The sequence below is a fragment of the Rhipicephalus microplus genome, chromosome X, assembly GCF_043290135.1.
Source record: "Rhipicephalus microplus isolate Deutch F79 chromosome X, USDA_Rmic, whole genome shotgun sequence".
NCBI classification, from domain to species: Eukaryota; Metazoa; Arthropoda; class Arachnida; order Ixodida; family Ixodidae; genus Rhipicephalus; species Rhipicephalus microplus.
Genome location: NC_134710.1, coordinates 188,501,579 through 188,523,054, shown reverse-complemented (window position 1 = coordinate 188,523,054; position 21,476 = coordinate 188,501,579). Strand labels below are relative to the sequence as shown.

The 21,476-nt window shown below is 42.7% G+C and overlaps 1 protein-coding gene across 1 annotated transcript; it reads left to right on the top strand.

Moving 5' to 3' along the window:
• The first annotated feature begins 8,229 nt into the window (after positions 1-8,229).
• On the top strand, positions 8,230-21,137 carry LOC142775161 (putative 4-coumarate--CoA ligase 3). The gene is made up of 3 exons (XM_075876502.1): positions 8,230-8,296; positions 19,089-19,351; positions 21,060-21,137. Exons 1-3 carry the CDS (start codon positions 8,230-8,232, stop codon positions 21,135-21,137), a joined length of 408 nt encoding a protein of 135 aa, XP_075732617.1.
• Positions 21,138-21,476: the final 339 nt, after the last annotated feature.

The window sequence follows — 21,476 nt, the reverse complement described above, 5'->3', positions numbered from 1 at the left end:
TAGCAGTGTCCAGGGCCAGCATCTTGGTGAGCATCAACGCTTCATATATCAGCTTCTGGTGTGGCTATTAGTCCATTATCTTGACATTTATTTAGCGTCGTTTTATTACGTACCGCTCAATAAAAGTGCAACACGGTACTTCGCATAACGTCGATTCACAGGTATGTGGGATTCGCCTTTTTTTTTATCTATCTAGACTTTACGGTCACGGACAACACTGTTGGTTTTATCTCAATCAACAAAGCCGACAGCGAAGTTTCAGCAAAACAAGCGCTTTAGCGTTATTCCGATCATCATTAGTTCACTTAAAAACACAAGCTCTCTTTCATTTCTGCTCAAAAGTTCCTGCAAATTGTCCGTACGCTGATGTAAACATAACCTTAGTTTTTATTTGGGGGGGTGGGGGAAGCAGTGGCAACGTTTGCGCCGCTCTATTCACTGGTGCATATTCTTGAATGCACAATCATGTCACTGTTATAGAGAGCATTGGCAGTTAACACATTTCAAGAGATAATAAGACCTTTTTAAATAATTGAATCTTGCAAATCACTTTACCTTTTCTTTTTATTAATCGTTATAATGAGAAGTACCCAATCACAGAGGTCCCTATTGTTGGGTTTCGCAGTTTCTTCTATCTAGGCAATTTGGATGCTGGAGAAAATTCCCGTGTTTTTTTACACTCCTAATTAGTTAAACCAAACAAACAGGTTTTTCTCTCGAAGTGCATAGCTTCAAGATTATCTTATTCCTTACATACGGTTTAAATATAACGGCATAAGCCCTCTTTACGTGATAATTGATGTACAGTGCCTTATCAAACTTATGCAACAATAATTATTGAGCATCTCTTAACTAGGGCAGCTGGCATCGAGCACCTGAAATCAAATGCGAAATCATGCAATATAGGAGTGACAGTCAGCTCTCCATTTCTCGCTGAGTAGTTTGAGCAGTCAGCAAATAGCTATTTGACACTCAACTGTAGTCGGCTTTTACTTCGTCCTCTACAGGATCAGCATTTTCCCATTATTTATAATAAAACACATTGTACGAAATGCTTTCCACCACCTTGACATAAAACCGTAGTAGAGAAATAGAACATGACACAAAAGGCAGTTATCAAAGCATTTTATCAGCGCAGTTTCATCTTCTAAATCCTTTGTGACAATATGGATGCCTAAAGATGTATTCGATGAAATCACGGCGGCGCAAACGTTAGAACACCAGTTCACCGAGGACGTGTGAGTGCATGAAGGTTTACGATGTCATGCGCTAAAGGGGTGGCTGGTCAAAGTGGAAAAATCCACCTCGGTGCTGACACTACGCTGCCACACCGGCGGCTCGGATGGTTCATTCCACTTGTCCCCGGTGGCGGATGTGTCGACGCAACTAGACCCGTGATAAAGAGGAGGTACAGCGCATTCAAAACGGTGAGAACCACGATCAAGCTGGCGGCGAACACGTAAAATTTCGCAAAGTGTTGGTCGCCGAAGCGAGCAAAGAAGGCAGTTGAGCTTGGGACGATAGCTTGGTTGTGGTGGCAGCGGTGCAACCACGTTCATGGTTGCTGCGTCTGGGGAAATCCCGGCGGACCCTGCCCACTGCAGTGCCGATGCAGCTGTGTCCATGCTTCTGTCAGTTCTTCGGAGACTCACAGCGACTCACGGATGGTACACCGCCTTCTGTCGAACTTTTGGGCAGGCAGCGTGGCCTTCTTGCAGGCTTCCGAGACGATAACAGTAGCGGAAGTTGTTGATGCCACAAAATGGTGTCGTGGCGCGTGCGCACGGCCTTCTTCCTCTTCTTCTGCCTTGGAACATCAGTGCCCCTGCAACTTCTTATTCTTGATCACCTTCACTTGTGGCACACACCCACTGTGGTGGCATTTCTCATGGTCTTCTTTTTGTTCTGCTGATATGCCTTCCTGCCGCAAGTCTGATGAATACGTTTCCACATTATGTAATGAAAAACGTAAAAACACTGCATTTGCTAAGGGTACCGGGGCACCGCGGATTATATTTGAACGAATTGGCGGACTTTTTAGCAGCAGTATCCCTGATTGGGCCCACCATCCGAGTTTTGCCAGATACGGCTTACGTGACAGCGCTGAGGTTCCGAAATGCTTGTCTGCAATGGGGAAAAAGCAATTCGGATAAATTCAAAGATTTCGAGCATTTGAGGTATTGCTGGAATAAACAATGGTGTGTATCTCGCCAGTTAGAGGTCACTTATACCAGAGTGCGCTGTTCAGTTCCACAACTAAATTATTACCTTAGTAAAGCTCGACTCAATGCTTCACCGCTATGCATTTGGTGCAACGAAATTGAAACAATTGAACATTTCTTGTTATTCTGTCATCGTTATTCTTATCAGAGAAAAAGATATTTAGTAACCCCAGTACAAAAGCTAGGAATACAAGTAAATCTATCAGTAATTTTATAACTTGGCGGAACTTCTTTTGGTTACTGCCACTGGGATATATGCTCCGGTGTGTTTGATTACATCAGCGCAACTAAATGATTACCGTGCTAGAGAACCCTAACCTTTTCAGATCTTCAGTTTAAAATTTGTAGCCATGTCTGTCAAAAAAAAAAAGAGATGGTTTGAGCGATTGCTCAGCAAAAGTTTTTGTTTATTGGTAGCATTATTTCTGAACTACTTTTCATATTGGTTTTATTTTAATTTTAGTTTCATTTAATTATCCTGCCGCCCAGTTCATGGCCCATCCCCCCCTGTGGGTGAGCGCCATCCAGCAGAGGTCATCATCTTAATCAAGTCTTTTGCAACATCACTGATGTCACTCACTTGCTGAGAGCAATCTAACAGTTGCTTATAACGGTCATTTTTATCAATTCATTTTAAAGATGTTGCTGCTTCTTTAATAATTATTGAATTCATACGGATAATACGCATTTCGGAGCTGTCACGTTAAATGTTGACAAAGGTGTATGAGAGTGAAAACTGAAAGAATAAGGGTAAAAAAATTACGGTACAAGTATTATGCTACATTAAGAGCTTAAAGCACACAGTGTACCCTGTTTCATGTACCCTGTTTGAGAAGGCATACTATAAAAGCCTTCTATGCTTGCACTTCTAGCTCTTTATTACCATTTGTGTCAAGTTACTTCCGTTCCCGATTTTAAACTATGTTGTAGTTTGCATTCATTGCTTTGCCGTTTTTGTTGTTTCCTGAACGAGTGTTTAACAGCCAATTGTCAAGATTGTACATTTTTAGCGTTACTCTCACTTCGTTACTACTAAAATTTATTGTTATGTTTGTTCCTATGTATTACCCTCGTCATGGACATTTTCAAGTATTTCGACTTAAATAAACTATCCACTAAAATAATTAATTATATAAAATTTGTATAGTTTGTAGAATATTATGTATCCTTGGGATTCGAGCACCGGTCGCCAACACACCAGAGACCCCCAATAACTCCACGCTACATCCTCTAGCACCAAGGATGAAAACAACTGAGATTCAACCACCCCCATCTGGATTTTACCAGAGAACAGGCGTGAGATTGGCTTCGAGTAGCGCAGAACCCGTACCTTCACTTACAAAGAAACCACCAGACACATAAATCCCAAAATATACACACGCACGTGTCTCTGGTGGGGCGAGTGGTACCACCAGAGACACGTTCCCACTTTACATGGAAATCCAAATAACGCCCCCAAAACGTCACTCCGCTTTCTTTGGCGGTAAAAACTCGACTGAGGCTGTGGGAGCCCTGGCTTGCTAGGATCGGGAAAGCCAGCTGGCTTTGCTCTACCAAGCCCAACAAGCCGTTGACGCCAGTAAAGTCCTGGACTGAGAACCCAACCCACTTGTCCAGAAACCTTTCAGGGAATAAAAAGAAAGTTTATCTCTCTGTCTAAAAAAAGGTAAATTGAAGAAAAAAGAGTAGAACCACGTGTTTTTTTTCGACATGTCACCCAATTCTACTCCAGTTCCTGAAGAGGGCACGCGGCATAAAAAGTCATCAATCTATCACCATCGCAATACTCAAGCGCTCGTCCTTCAAAAAAAAAAGAAGAAGACCACGTGCTCAGAGGTGTCGTTTTATGCTGGGTTGCGCCAAGCTACTGAAAAACAACCAACGAACCTTATTCTGCGGTACACCATATTCGGAACTGGCATGCTGACATCTAGGAAGTTACCACGGAGGCCTGGGGTGGTTGCGGAAAAGCGGAAAACGCGATGGAAGGTTCAACGTCCCTTACAGGAGAAGCTGGGTCTTCATATCAGCGGCGAGAGCACGTACACGACATCGTCCACACTAGAGCTGACGCAGCCACGACGACGCAAACGGAACCGGCAGCCATGAACGAGATCGCGCCGCCGCAGCCGCCACCGAAGTATCGGCCTCGGCTAAGCTGCGACTTGTGGTCTCTGCGGCAACTGTGACTGGGGCCACTTTCCCATCGGTCACCGCCATTTCGGTCGCTCGTGCCATCAGCGCGAACTCAGTGTGCTTCATTTTTATCCCGAGTCTTCTCACGTCGACCATCCAACACCTGGGACTCGTCGGATAAATGATTAGAGCCTCCGTGGAGTCGTGGTAGTGTCAGCATTGACGCGGCTACCTCCACTTCCACCTCCTCTCCGCGTGGTGCGCGATATCTAAGAAGACCAACTGCGAACATGGAGAGCGCGAACTGGTGACAATACGTTAGCTTAATCATTGTTGTAAAAAAAATATTTTTACATTCATGCGTTACGACACAAGAATTTGAGGATCATATTACAGCGATAAAAGTTTTCTATTGTGGCCTTCTGTGTGGAGCTCTGCTTCATTATTATGGTTATTTGCTACGCCATTACGGTATGATCTAATTTTATGTTGTGTAGCTAATGCTTGTAACTTTTAATAGTAGCAACAAAAAAGTTCGACCGTAGCAACTAGATCAGCAGAAGTTGTAGATAAATAAAAGTGTGCGAACAGGACATTTCATATCGAGTCGAATATAAAGATATCAGATGGCGTTCAAATAATATAGAAACACCTTCAAAGAGACTCCTAAAATTTATCAATATCTCATTGAAACAAACTTTTGCAAGTTTTAACAAGAGAATATTGCAATTACTTTTAATCGACGAGAAATACCACAGTAATATGAACTGAGATGATCTTCTATGCTGCGGCTATACAGTGGTGACTATCGTTTTCAGTGTCGTACCTTGCCATCAGCTTTGAAAGAGAGCTGTCCGCTTCAATGGAACAGTGGCTAGGGTGCTAGGCTCCTGACACAGAGGTCATGGATTCGATCCCAGTCGCGGTGGTTGCATTTTGATGGAGGCGACATTGTAGAGACCCGCGCATTGTGCGTTGTCAGTGCACGCTAAAAAACACCATGGCATTTCAAAAAGCTTTACACCCTTAAGGTGGTATTCTTCTGTCCCATGAAAGACACCCTAAAACGCAACTGTAAGGAAAGTTTACGCCCTAATTTTATAGGTGTTTACCAACAAACCTACACGTTGGGTGTTAGACCACGCTACACCTGTGCGAGTGGCATCTAACACATATAAACACCCTTGAAACTATGGCAGATACATGGACAAACAATCTTGATCAAATGAAGTGCAATTAACAGCACAAGGAATGAGAGAAAGACAGAAGTAAGTGCTTCATCCTGTGAGCCTCTTCATTTGTGGTCCCGTTTATAGCAATTCATTCCATCAAATATCCACCACGAACTTGCCTAAATCTAAACTGTTCTAAAGGACAAGCATATATGAAATTTCTTATGCAGCTGACAGAAATGAAAGAAAGTACTGGTGTGACCACTGCGTTAATTATACCTGCACTTATTAGGCTGATAAAATAAGGTGTCGTGGTCTTGAATGAGCTGCATAACACCAGTGTACATGTGTACAGGTAGACTGGACAAAAAATAACAAAGTGGGACGCAGAAGGAACTTAACACACACGTGTACACACACACACACACACAAACACAAACACACACCGCACCACACCATATCACAGTAGTGCAAGTAGCAGGCTGTAGCGTAACGTTCAACCGAACATAACATCGAAGTAAAAAAAAGTGAAGCCCATATGTTCACGCTTGCCTACATTTAAAGAAAACCTACAAGAAGTCTGACAAACAGGACTGTCACAACATTCTTCAAAATTATGAAATGTTCCACGTGACCAAAACATTTTTCTCTTCATAATATCGGAAATTCATTGTTTTCAATGCGAAAACTGCCGACAACTTTTTTCAAAAACATTTGTCCTAGTCGGGTCAAATGGCTGTGCGTTTTGGCGTTGAATGGTACATATAGAACAGAAAAATTAAACACGTAGACACAGTAAGTTAACGTAGCACTATTTATGAAGACTTATTTACAACGCACTGTATGTTACAGCATAAACTTCAGCAATAGAAAAATCACAGCATTTGACAATGTAATGCAATTGGGGTTTGAATTTTGTAATGTGAGCGGTGATACACTTATAAATGCAAAACCACAGCTCGTCACTGCTGCTTCCAGAATTACCTTCAGCTGCTGTGACGACTGATCCCTTTGAGAAAAATGGGGCCAGGCTGTTCTTTCTGTACAGTAAATAAATCCCTGAAATCTAAAATAAATAACTAAAGAACAGTGACGATATGTTTCACAAAGAGTGCAACATATACAGTATGCACCTTGCCTGACTAACTGCTTCCTTAGTTATGCGTGAATATAAGAGGAGTGCATCGGGCTACACTGCAGTGAGAAATGCTAGAAAGGGTATACTGCGCAACAAACACCCTAAAAAGCACGCTGTAGAAAAATCTTTGTATCTTCCGTGACGTAGCTCTGAACCTTACTTTACCCTTTTAGCTTGCTGGCACAGGCTAAAAGAAGAGTGCAGCTCTAAGTTGATAAGGTTCCATTAGCTGTATGCATCGTCCAAGTCTAAGTAAATGTTAAGTTCCGTGCTTAGAGTACATATCCATCAACATAGGTACATGTGCTGAATTTTTGATGGATCACGAAAAGCGCATGCAATACTTTTTTATTCTTAGATGAATTCATGAACCCACCAGTCACATTTTTTTAGAATCCACCTAATGCCATTTACGCTCTAGTATTGTGTTTCTGGTGCTCATTTTTGGCCACTGCTGGTGTGTCATAGTTCCGGTGCTCCTTTTTTTAGATCCGCGAATGTGCGTGATGTCATCCACACCACCAGGCTGCAAAAATCTATAGGTAACGCTCTCATATTTCGTGTCTGCCCATGCTATGGACTAATGGAGAGCTTTGGCGCTGGAACCTTCTGTTTTGAAGTTAGCGTCAGTAGCGACTGCATCAGGGCGCCTAACTTTATATCTAGCCTCAAAGTAACGTTCCTGGTTAGTTTCACGTAATGTACGTAGTTATTCATTTCCCTGTGATGCAACTGAGCAGCCACAGGAGCACATGCGTCATTACCATGCATATACCAGCAGGTTGTCGACGTGAGCACAGGGAAAAAATAGCCCCGGATCTGCATGTGCACTGCAAATGTCGCCGAAAGACGAAAGCCTTGCGTCCGGAGAGAGTGAACAAAACATTTATTTGATGTTCTGCGCAAGCAAATCCGTGAATGGTATTCGGGGGCGCTGTGTTGGAGTACCTCGAGCGTGCAGCGGAGGCGAACGAGCGCATCGATGCACGGTGTACACGAGCGCCGTCTGGCATTTATCTTCGAAAACGAAGGAAGGGTTGCGCGCTTAGGAAAACGATACGTGCCATTCTCGGAAGCGATAAGGGGTAGAACGCAAAGCGGCGGATAGGTGCCACCACCGTGCCGTTTTTAGCAAAGTTTTGGGAACACTTGCCTTTTTGAGCATCGCAATGCACTGCCAGTGCAGCGTGTTTAACGCTACGGTATTTAGAATTACTTGTGTTTGCCTTTTTAGTATAAAGACACAAATACAATAAATCTACGTGTGGTTACGGTACCTCAGTTATGCGCAATGATCGCTTGTTATTTGAGTATGGCACAAGTATGAACGCTAAACCTTGAGCCTAATTCGTGGGCGCTGCGGATGGGCTCGGCCGTTTCATGTATCAATGAGAGCGGACAAACAGAAATATACAGACAGACAGACAGACAGACAGACAGACAGACAGACAGAGAGACACACCAAATTTTTCCGTTGAAGGTCCCCAGGAAACACTATCGTCTTTAAAAACTTGGACCTGGTCACCACGAAGAAATACACATCGAGAGCCCATGCTGCGCTATGGGTTATCTGAACAACAGCCAAGCCACCGCCGAGCTCTACGGTGACGAGCCATTCTTGAAAACCGGTAAGCAAAAGTTTACCTAGTCCCCAAACTCCGAACTGGCATAGGCTGTGTTTATGGGTACCGCAGACGATATATGAAGAAGAAATCTTGTGACAAAAACATGTATTATCTAATTGAAAACTTTGCATTACCAAGAACCGGCAAAATATCAGACATTAGACAGGTATAGTTTACCATTAGCTATATAGCATGGGTTAAGTTAGTAGCGTTACTGAGACACAAACGTACGTTCTGGACAACTCCTTATAGTTTAGCCAGAGAACACCTACCACTTAGCGGGATAGCGTTTACGTGGTTTACGTGCCCCAGCTGGGATGGTGGCGCCACCTATCAGATAGTGAATAAGCTACAGAACAGAAGAAAGTGAAAGAAAAGAAGAATGACTGCCTATGCAGTGCGCCTGTGTCACTACGCGAAGCGACGTTATCAGTTGTTTTCGTAATAATAAAACTAATTAAATATGAACACCGCACCAAGTGCAAAAACATTTGTGTTGATGATTTCTTTACATCAATCTTCTAGTAAGGCCTACAGACATTCGAAATGGGAAGCTATCTCAAAATTAACGCTAACTTATTCATAATACTCGGTCGTCGATGCTAACTGAAGGTAAGCGAAGGCACTTTACACAGTCGTTTGCTGCAAACAAGGTGAATTTTACAACAACTAGGCCAAAATCACTTAGAAGCGTGCGTTCGAGAGTGACTTAGAAGTGTGGCAGCTTGGGCTAGTTGGTATGGCGTGACGGTAGTTATAGCGCGAGAACAAAACGACGACACAGAGACAAGAAGGACACGAGCGCTCGTGTCTTTCGTGTCCTTCTTGTCTCTGTGTCGTCGTTTTGTTCTCGCGCTATAACTATCGTCGAGAGTGACGCCATGGTTACGTACACTACGTTCCCCTACGCTACCACGGTAACGACAAATCTGAAAAATACCGCAAGTACGCTAAGCAGTAGGGGTGACGTACGTATCTGCGCATGTGCTCTTCGATTCCGGTATTAAGGTATGCCCGGTATCCCGGTAAGCCCGGTATACTGTAACTGTCAAATCAGGACATGCATGTGACGTAAAACTTGAGTATACATGCATCGCTCATAGTGCACTCTCGGCCATTTCGTTAGGTTTAGATATATCAAGTTTGGTGTAACGTGATGTGAATGGATGAAGAAAACCAATGCTAGGCACAAATATGATAATAACGACATAGTAGCCATGTACGGCACAATTTACGTCCGCCTCGTAACCCTGTGCTGATTGTAAAGTGAAATATGAACCTTCCTCAATCTTTCATCGCATGATATAGATTACGCCAGTACGTGAGATCTGCCTATTTTCATTTTTATTTATTTATTTATTTATTTATTTATTTATTTATTTATTTATTTATTCATTTAATAATAAAGTGAATGAACTCTTAGCAAACTTTGGCGACTTTGAAGGTATCTGTCTAGCCGCTAACGTTTGGGCGCTCTCGTGGTAATCCGGTTAACTTGACGTGAACCAACATTAGCGTGGGAGGATAAGATGGTTTGACAATAATGACGCGATGGTCACGACATGAATAATGTCACAATTCTGTCGCGTACCTCGACAAACACTTCCCGCCAGAACGTGGCACATACACACGGGCAGACTGGTACGTGGATATGTGCCACAGGTGATTGTTAGTATCTACCTAGGAACGACGAGAATACACAGGGGCAATTTTAACGACCAAGCGTTAAGAAATACCCGACATCGATAGCGTTGACTCGACCAACGCAAAGAATAAATCTGAGGGTTCCAGCAGGTATCGAACACAAGCATCAAGCGTGGCCATGAAGCATTTTACCATAAAGCTACGCCAGGTCTAGGAAATCACTTTCAAATTGATGCTAATGTTTGTGAAGCATCAATAGTGGTGGCTGTGCTGGCTACCCAATTTCTAAATTTTATATGTACTCCTTTGATACAGCCGTAACGTCAGGTTAACGTCAATTTTGGTTAGGTACCAATTCGGTGAAATTGACTTAAGTAGCAGTGTCCAGGGCCAGCATCTTGGTGAGCATCAACGCTTCATATATCAGCTTCTGGTGTGGCTATTAGTCCATTATCTTGACATTTATTTAGCGTCGTTTTATTACGTACCGCTCAATAAAAGTGCAACACGGTACTTCGCATAACGTCGATTCACAGGTATGTGGGATTCGCCTTTTTTTTTTATCTATCTAGACTTTACGGTCACGGACAACACTGTTGGTTTTATCTCAATCAACAAAGCCGACAGCGAAATTTCAGCAAAACGAGCGCTTTAGCGCAATTTCGATTATCATTAGTTCACTTAAAAGCACAATCTCTCTTTCATTTCTGCTCAAAAGTTCCTACAAACTATCCATACGCTGATGTAACCATAACCTTAGTTTTTATTTGGGGGGGGGGGGGAGTAGTGGCAACGTTTGCGCCGCTCTATTTACAGTTACTTACTCTTGAAAACACAATCATGTCACTGTTGTAGAGAGTTATGGCAGTTAACACAATTCAAGAGCTAATAACACCTTATTAAATAAATGAACCTTGCAAATCATTTTACCATTTCTTTTTATTAATTGTTATATTGAGAAGTACCCAATCCCAGAGGTCCCACATGTTGGGTTTTCCAGTTTCTTCTATCTAGGCAATTGAAATGCTGGAGAAAATTCCCGTGTTTTTTTACACTCCTAATTAGTTAAATCAAACAAACAGGTTTTTCTCTCGAAGTGCATAGCTTGAAGATTATCTTATTCCTTACATACGGTTTAAATAAAACGGCGTAAGCCCTCTTTACGTGATAATTGATGTACAGTGCCTTATCAAACTTATGCAACAATAATTATTGAGCATCTCTTAACTAGGGCAGCTGGCATCGAGCACCTGAAATCAAATGCGAAATCATGCAATATAGGAGTGACAGTCAGCTCTCCATTTCTCGCTGAGTAGTTTGAGCAGTCAGCAAATAGCTATTTGACACTCAACTGTAGTCGGCTTTTACTTCGTCCTCTACAGGATCAGCATTTTCCCATTATTTATAATAAATCACATTGTACGAAATGCTTTCCACCACCTTGACATAAAACCGTAGTAGAGAAATAGAACATGACACAAAAGGCAGTTATCAAAGCATTTTATCAGCGCAGTTTCATCTTCTAAATCCTTTGTGACAATATGGATGCCTAAAGAGGTATTCGATGAAATCACGGCGGCGCAAACGTTAGAACACCAGTTCACCGAGGACGTGTGAGTGCATGAAGGTTTACGATGTCATGCGCTAAAGGGGTGGCTGGTCGAAGTGGAAAAATCCACCTCGGTGCTGACACTACGCTGCCACACCGGCGGCTCGGATGGTTCATTCCACTTGTCCCCGGTGGCGGATGTGTCGACGCAACTAGACCCGTGATAAAGAGGAAGTACAACGCATTCAAAACGGTGAGAAGCACGATCAAGCTGGCGGCGAACACGTAAAATTTCGCAAACTGTTGGTCGCCAAAGCGAGCAAAGAAGGCAATTGAGCTTGGGACGATAGCCTGGTTGTGGTGGCAGCAGAACGACCACGTTCATGGTTGCTGCGTCTGGGGAAGTCCCGGCGGACCCTGCCCACTGCAGTGCCGATGCAGCTGTGTTCATGCTTCTGTCAGTTCTTCGGAGACTCACAGCGACTCACGGAGGGTACACCGCCTTCTGTCGAACTTTTGGGCAGGCAGTGCGGCCTTCTTGCAGGCTTCCGAGACGATAACACTAGCGGGAGTTGTTGATGCCACAAAATGGTGTCGTGGCGCGTGCGCACGGCCTTCTTCCTCTTCTTCTGCCTTGGAACATCAGTGCCCCTGCAACTTCTTATTCTTGATCACCTTCACTTGTGGCACACACCCACTGTGGTGACATTTCTCATGGTCTTCTTTTTGTTCTGCTGATATGCCTTCCTGCCGCAAGTCTGATGAATACGTTTCCACATTATGTAATGAAAAACGTAAAAACACTGCATTTGCTATGGGTACCGGGGCACCGCGGATTATATTTGAACGAATTGGCGGACTTTTTAGCAGCAGTATCCCTGATTGGGCCCACCATCCGAGTTTTGCCAGATACGGCTTACGTGACAGCGCTGAGGTTCCGAAATGCTTGTCTGCAATGGGGAAAAAGCAATTCGGATAAATTCAAAGATTTCGAGCATTTGAGGTATTGCTGGAATAAACAATGGTGTGTATCTCGCCAGTTAGAGGTCACTTATACCAGAGTGCGCTGTTCAGTTCCACAACTAAATTATTACCTTAATAAAGCTCGACTCAATGCTTCACCGCTATGCATTTGGTGCAACGAAATTGAAACAATTGAACATTTCTTGTTATTCTGTCATCGTTATTCTTATCAGAGAAAAAGATATTTAGTAACCCCAGTACAAAAGCGAGGAATACAAGTAAATCTATCAGTAATTTTATAACTTGGCGGAACTTCTTTTGGTTACTGCCACTGGGATATATGCTCCGGTGTCTTTGATTACATCAGCGCAACTAAATGATTACCGTGCTAGAGAGCCCTAACCTTTTCAGATCTTCAGTTTAAAATTTGTAGCTATGTCTTTCAAAAAAAAGAGATGGTTTGAGCGCTTGCTCAGCAAAAGTTTTTGTTTATTGGTAGCATTATTTCTGAACTACTTTTCATATTGGCTTTATTTTAATTTTAGTTTCATTTAAGTATCCTGCCGCCCAGTTCATGGCCCATCCCCCCCTGTGGGTGAGCGCCATCCAGCAGAGGTCATCATCTTAATCAAGTCTTTTGCAACATCACTGATGTCATTCACTTGCTGAGAGCAATCTAACAGTTGCTTATAACGGTCATTTTTATCAATTCATTTTAAAGATGTTGCTGCTTCTTTAATAAATATTGAATTCATACGGATAATACGCATTCCGGAGCTGTCACGTTAAATATTGACAGAGGTGTATGAGAGTGAAAACTGAAAGAATAAGGGTAAAAAAATTACGGTACAAGTATTATGCTACATTAAGAGCTTAAAGCACACAGTGTACCCTGTTTCATGTACCCTGTTTGAGAAGGCATACTATAAAAGCCTTCTATGCTTGCACTTCTAGCTCTTTATTACCATTTGTGTCAAGTTACTTCCGTTCCCGATTTTAAACTATGTTGTAGTTTGCATTCATTGCTTTGCCGTTTTTGTTGTTTCCTGAACGAGTGTTTAACAGCCAATTGTCAAGATTGTACATTTTTAGCGTTACTCTCACTCCGTTACTACTAAAATTTATTGTTATGTTTGTTCCTATGTATTACCCTCGTCATGGACATTTTCAAGTATTTCGACTTGAATAAACTATCCACTAAAATAATTAATTATATAAAATTTGTATAGTTTGTAGAATATTATGTATCTTTGGGATTCGAGCACCGGTCGCCAACACACGAGAGACCCCCAATAACTCCACGCTACATCCTCTAGCACCAAGGATGAAAACAACTGAGATACAATCACCCCCATCTGGATTTTACCAGAGAACAGGCGTGAGATTGGCCTCGAGTAGCGCAGAACCCGTACCCTCACTTACAAAAAAACCACCAGACACATAAATCCCAAAATATACACACGCACGTGTCTCTGGTGGGGCGAGTGGTACCACCAGAGACACATTCCCACTTTACATGGAAATCCAAATAACGCCCCCAAAACGTCACTCCGCTTTCTTTGGCGGTAAAAACTCGACTGAGGCTGTGGGAGCCCTGGCTTGCTAGGATCGGGAAAGCCAGCTGGCTTTGCTCAACCAAGCCCAACAAGCCGTTGACGCCAGTAAAGTCCTGGACTGAGAACCCAACCCACTTGTCCAGAAACCTTTCAGGAAATAAAAAGAAAGTTTATCTCTCTGTCTAAAAAAAGGTAAATTGAAAAAAAAAGAGTAGAACCACGTGTTTTTTTTCGACATGTCACCCAATTCTACTCCAGTTCCTGAAGAGGGCACGCGGCATAAAAAGTCATCAATCTATCACCATCGCAATACTCAAGCGCTCGTCCTTCAAAAAAAAAGAAGAAGACCACGTGCTCAGAGGTGTCGTTTTATGCTGGGTTGCGCCAAGCTACTGAAAAACAACCAACGAACCTTATTCTGCGGTACACCATATTCGGAACTGGCATGCTGACATCTAGGAAGTTACCACGGAGGCCTGGGGTGGTTGCGGAAAAGCGGAAAACGCGATGGAAGGTTCGACGTCCCTTACAGGAGAAGCTGGGTCTTCCAATCAGCGGCGAGAGCACGGACACGACAGCGTCCACACTAGAGCTGACGCAGCCATGACGACGCAAACGGAACCGGCAGCCATGAACGAGATCGCGCCGCCGCAGCCGCCACCGAAGTATCGGCCTCGGCTAAGCTGCGACTTGTGGTCTCTGCGGCAACTGTGACTGGGGCCACTTTCCCATCGGTCACCGCCATTTCGGTAGCTCGTGCCATCAGCGCGAACTCAATGTGCATCATTTTTATCCTGAGTCTTCTCACGTCGACCATCCAACACTTCGGTCTCGTCAGATGAATCATTAGAGCCTCCGTAGAGTCGTGGCAGTGTCAGCATTGACGCGGCTACCTCACTTCCACCTCCTCTCCGCGTGGTGCGCGACATCTAAGAAGACCAACTGCGAACATGGAGAGCGCGAACTGGTGACAATACGTTAGCTTAATCATTGTTGTAAAGAAAATATTTTTACATTCGTGCGTTACGACACAAGAATTTGAGGATCATATTACAGCGATAAAAGTTTTCTATTGTGGCCTTCTGTGTGATGCTCTGCTTCATTATTATGGTTATTTGCTACGCCATTACGGTATGATCTAATTTTATGTTGTGTAGCTAATGCTTGTAACTTTTAATAGTAGCAACAAAAAAGTTCGACCGTAGCAACTAGATCAGCAGAAGTTGTAGATAAATAGAAGTGTGCGAACAGGACATTTCATATTGAGTCGAATATAAAGATATCAGATGGCGTTCAAATAATATAGAAACACCTCCAAAGAGACTCCTAAAATTCATCAGTATCTCATTGAAACAAACTTTTGCAAGTTTTAACAAGATAATATTGCAATTACTTTTAATCGACGAGAAATACCACAGTAATATGAACTGAGATGATCTCCTATGCTGCGGCTATACAGTGGTGACTATCGTTTTCAGTGTCGTACCTTGCCATCAGCTTTGAAAGAGAGCTGTCCGCTTCACTGGAACAGTGGCTAGGGTGCTAGGCTCCTGACACAGAGGTCATGGATTCGATCTCAGTCGCGGTGGTTGCATTTCGATGGAGGCGACATTGTAGAGACCCGCGCATTGTGCGTTGTCAGTGCACGCTAAAAAACACCATGGCATTTCAAAAAGCTTTACACCCTTAAGGTGGTATTCTTCTGTCCCATGAAAGACACCCTAAAACGCAACTGTAAGGAAAGTTTACGCCCTAATTTTATAGGTGTTTACCAACAAACCTACACGTTGGGTGTTAGACCACGCTACACCTGTGCGAGTGGCATCTAACACATATAAACACCCTTGAAACTATGGTAGATACATGGACAAACAATCTTGATCAAATGAAGTGCAATTAACAGGACAAGGAATGAGAGAAACACAGAAGTGCTTCATCCTGTGAGCCTCTTCATTTGTGGTCCCGTTTATAGCAATTCATTCCATCAAATATCCACCACGAACTTGCCTAAGCCTAAACTGTTCTAAAGGACAAAATATATATGAAACTTCTCTGTATCTGATAAAAATGAAAAAAGGTACTGGTGTCACCACTGCACTTATTATACCTGCACTTATTCAGCTGATAAAATAAGGTGTCGTGGTCTTGAATGAGCTGCATAACACCAGTGTACATATGTACAGGTAGACTTGGCAAAAAATAACAAAGTGGAACACAGCAGGCACTTAACACACACGTGTACACACACACACACACACACACACACACACACACACACACACACACACACACACACACACACACACACACACACACACACACACACCACCACCACCACCACCACCACCACCACAGTAGTGCAAGCAGCAGGCTGTAGCGTAAAGTTCAACTGAACATAACGTCAAAGAACAAAAAGTGAACCCAATCTGTTCTCGCTTGGCTATATTTATAGAAAAACTGCAAGAAGTCTGACAAACAGGACTCTCACAACATTCTTCAAAATTATGAAATTTTCCACGTCACCAAAATATTTTTCTCTTTATTATATTGGAAATTCATCGTTTTCAATGCGAAAAATCCCCACAACTTCTTTCAAAAACGTTGTCCTAGTCGGGTCAAATCGCTGTGTGGTTTGGCTTTGAATGGCACTTATACATCAGAAAAAACAAACACGTAAAAACAGTAAGCAAATGTATTACTATTTCTGGAGATTTATTTACAACGCACTATATGTTATAGCATAAACTTCGGCAGTTAAAAAATCACATCGTTTGACAAAGTAATGTAATTGGGGTTTGAATTTTGTAATGTGAGTGGTGATACACTCATAACTGCAAAACCACAGCTCGTCACTGCTGCTTCCAGAATCACCTTCCGCTGCTCTGATGACTGATCCCTTTGAGAGAAATGGGACCAGGCTGTTCTTTCTGTACAGTAAATAAATCCCGGAAACCTAAAATAAGTACATATGGAACCATGATGACAATTTTCACAAAGAGTGCAACATATACAGTACGCACCTTGCATGACTAACTGCTTTCTTAGTTATGTGTAAAATAGGAGGAGTGCATCAGGCTACACTGCAATGAGAAATGCTACAAAGGGTATACTGGGCAACAAACACCATAAAAAGCGGGCTGTGGAAAAATCATTATATCTTTCTTGACGTAGCTATAAACCTTACTTTACCCTTTTTGCTGGCTCGCGCAGGCTAAAAGAAAGGTACAGCTCCAAGTTGATAATGTTTTATTATCTGTATACATCGACCAAGTCTAAGTAAATGTTCAATTCTATGCTTAAGTATATGTGCGTCAACACAGGTACATTTGTTGTATTTTCTAATGATCATGAAAAGCACATCATATATTTTTTTATTCTTAGATGTATTCGTGAACTCACCAGTCACATTTTTTCTAGACATGCACCCAATGCCATTTACACTCTAACATTGTGTTTCTGGGGCTCACATTCGGCCATTCCTGGTGTTTCGTAGTCCCGGATCTCCTTTAGTTTAGATCCATGACAGTGCGCAATGTCATTTGCACCACCAGGCTTCAATAATCTATAGGTACCGCTCTCTAATATTTTGCGAATGCGCAGGCTACGGACTAACAGAGCGTTTCAGCGCTGGAACCTTCTCATTTACAAGCAGTGATACTATATTGAAAAAAAACTCTTGTGACAAAAACGTGTGTAATATAATCTAAAAATTTGCTTTACCAAGCAGCGGCAAAATATCAGACATTATACAGGTATAGTTTAGCATTGGCTTTATAGCAGGGGTTAAGTGAATAGCGTTACTGAGCCACAAACGTTCGTTGCGGACAACGCCTTATAATCTTGCCAGAGAACACTTACCACTTAGCGGGATAGCGTTTACGTGGTTTACGTACCCCAGCTGGGACGGTCGGGCTACCTATCAAGTAGCGAATAAGGTATAGAACAGAGAAAAGGCAATGAAAAGAAGAATGGTTGCCTATGCAGCGCGCCTTTGTCACCGCGCGAAGCAATGTTACAAGTTATTTTTAGTAATAATAAAAGTAATTAAATGTGAACCACGCAACAAATGCGAAAACATTTGTGTTGATGATTTCTCTACAGCAATCTTCTAGTGAGGCCTAACGACATTCGAAATGGGAAGCTATCTCGAAAGTCACGCAAACTTATCCGTGATACTCGGTCATGAAATCTAACTGAAGGCAAGCGAAGCCATGTTGGACAGGTTTTTTTTTTTTTTTTGCTGCGAACGAAGTGAATCTTTCAACAACCACTCCAAATTCACTTCGAAAAGGGCGTCCGAAACCGCCGCCATGTTTTACGCACACTGCATATACCACGCTAATGCGGTAACGCTAAATCTGAAAAATACTATGCGTACGCTGAACGGCACGGGTCACGTACATTACTACGCATGCGCATTTCGATCCCGCGTTCCCGCTAAGCCCGGTAAAGTGTCCCTACTTGTTTATAATTGTCACAGTAAAAGAAAGTTATTTGAAAAGTGAAAAAGTGCTGTTACCGTGTTATATTACAATGATATGCTGAGGATTCCATGAATATCTTGAAGCTGAATGAGCGCTTGCTTTTAAAAACGTAAAACTTAGTTGAACATACAGACTGCCAAACAAAAGTACTGTTTTACCTGAAAAAGTCTCCATAAGGAGCTAAAAAGAAAAAAATGACACATAGAGAGAGGACTGTTCTATTCTGTGCTGCTTGTATCAAATACGTGCGATAGACGCGACTATATATGAGCTCCTTTCGTCAAGACACGACGCCATTACTGCTCGCATATTCATCGTCGGTCATCATCACATGGGCATATGTAATTGTCACAGTGAAAATGGCACCGATATTTGGACTTTTTTTTAGCTTTGTTATGGTGGCGCGTATGTTGCCTTCTCGTTCATGTGCGTTGAATGAACATGAAGACATGGGTGCACAGCAGACTTCTTGAAACCACGAAACGTTCTAAGCGGCTTCAACTGCTTTTCTTCCAAAAGTTCATTTTCATGAACCAGCAAAAACGGTGATAAGTCGCTTTTTTCTACCGATATACCATCATTCGAACATTCGTGACCAGGTTGCATGGGCTACTACAGCGACCAAGGGCTGTTCTACATCTCGGACCGCATGAAGGACCTGATCAAGTGCAAGGAACATCAGGTGCCTCCTGCAGAGCTCGAAGCTCTACTGCTACGGCACGGGGCTATTGCCGACGCTGCCGTGGTCGGTGTTCCGCACGACGAATACGGGGAGGCAGCGAGGGCGTTCATCGTGATAAAAGAAGGCCACGATCCACGCGACGCGCTGAATGATGAGCTATGGAGCATTGTGGCTTATACGGCAAGTTGTATCTTTGAGATAGTGTAGATGTTCTGGCTGGTTGGTACTGCATTCTTAAAGGAGACCCTTTTTTGCGCGCAAGACGTTTCAGAAAAAAAAATTGAGAAAAAAAACTGTTCTATCTATTTCACAAAACACTAACCATGCGAGCAGTACTTAATGTCAGCTTCATTGATGGTGAGATTTTAAGTTATTCCAAATAGAGTAATGAAATGAAACCAAAAATGAAGGAGAGAAGGAAAACTCATCTGATCACTTGTCATACGCAAAGTTTTATACAAATGGTTTTATACAAATGGGAGAAATGATTTTTAGGAATGGCTGTTTTCCTGCCTTTTTATTTTTCTTTTTTTGTTATTGCTCAATTTACAACACAGACGCAAAACTGTTGGTCCGATCACCAGTAAGAGGAAGAGAAAGAAAAGGCTGACCTCCTCGGATTGGCACAGACCCTTAATTCTAGCGGTGGAAGCATACATTGAAAGAAAGATGGTAGAAAGTTGAGGCGGTGACAAGAATTGCACCGTAGCAGCGTGAGAGCAAGATATTCAAGGCAATATCATTCCGTCGCAAAAAAAAAGAAACAAAGGAAAAAAGGTCCGTGCATGTCGATGGATGTTTTAGGCAGTTTGGCTTTCTGGCCAAGGGGTGAGGATCACGGGCATGGGACGACCATTTTAAATTTTTATTGGTCCTTGGTGCGTGCTGTGTTTGTTGGAGTGAATTGAACTCCCTGTTGTTCCATTTTTCTCCTCCTCCTGGACTGCCCTCGTCCCATCGGATACAACTGTTCCACATGCTTCTGATTGCGCACTGTACACACTCATCAAATGCTTCATAAATACTCGAAATGACCAAATACTATCATTTGCCGGGGCTGGTGACGCGATCTGTATTAACATAATTTTCAACGTTTTACGTCCCAAAGCCATGATATGTGATTATGAGGGACGCCGTAGTAGAGGTATTTAAAAATTTACACCATGGGACGTTCTTTAACGCACACCTAAACCTAAGCACATGGGCTTCAAGCGTTTGGCCTTACTTGGAAATGCGACAAGAAAGGCCCAAGATTCGATCGCGCTATCTTCTGGTCAGTATCATAACTGCTATAAACCACAATGGGTGGTGGCGTTGCTGCCCATCAGGCGCGTTTCTCTTTGGTCAATAACGTTGGGAAGAGATCATCATAAATGCATTTACCATACTAAGCTGAGATTCGTGTAATTGAATAAATTATTCTAAGGCAAATGATATCTCAATCAGGTATTAAGTATTTATTCTCGTCTGCTGTTCTCTTCATCAATTACCTGCATTGTCTTTTCGCTGAACTGTTCACAGTACAAAGAACATTTTTCTATTTCAAATGATAGCTCTAGTGAAACTTACAAAATAGCTGTAGCCTTGACAAAGCGTTTGGTTGCTTGATATTTCCTTTCAGTAAAAAATGAAATGAAGAGCGCTAAATACGAGCCACAGAAAGACAAGAGGCGACATCTTGCTCATTTCCAAAGCTTTCATGTAATTTCCATGAATCACCATTTGCACCATCAAGCAGTGGTAGTTATCAACGCAACTATTGGGACTTGTCTACTTATGCAGAATGTTTCCCAAAGCAAAATACAACTTACCGAGCCCCAACATGCAGCTTCCCTGAATTAACTAATCTTTTTTCTGTCCCTCTCTCTTTTTTGTTATTCCCTCCCAGCCCAGTGTGGGAGGATCATATGCCCTTCTCGACCAAGCCCAGTGCGCCGCCATGCGGCTAGAGGGGGCCGTGTACTGAGAGATCGACAGTGGACCTGCATGTCATCATCAGTAAAAGTTTATTGTATTACTATACTTCTATGTACTAGATTGCAAGTAGAGCCATGATACTGCAGTTTTAGTACGAAGGAAAGGCTCAATGGACACTTCCCGCGAAAGGATCACAACAGTAGCCGGAATACATATGCACATAACAGACTGCAAAACCTTGTTACTGTCATCCCGAAGTCAGGTGGTAAGTCAGTTAAAGACGAGGTTCTATAACTCTGAAAAAGTGCTCAACAGACGACGCAACTTTAAACGTTAGGGCTTTACAGTTAAAGCTGTTGAGAGATGACAACAAAGATGGTTTTTGGCT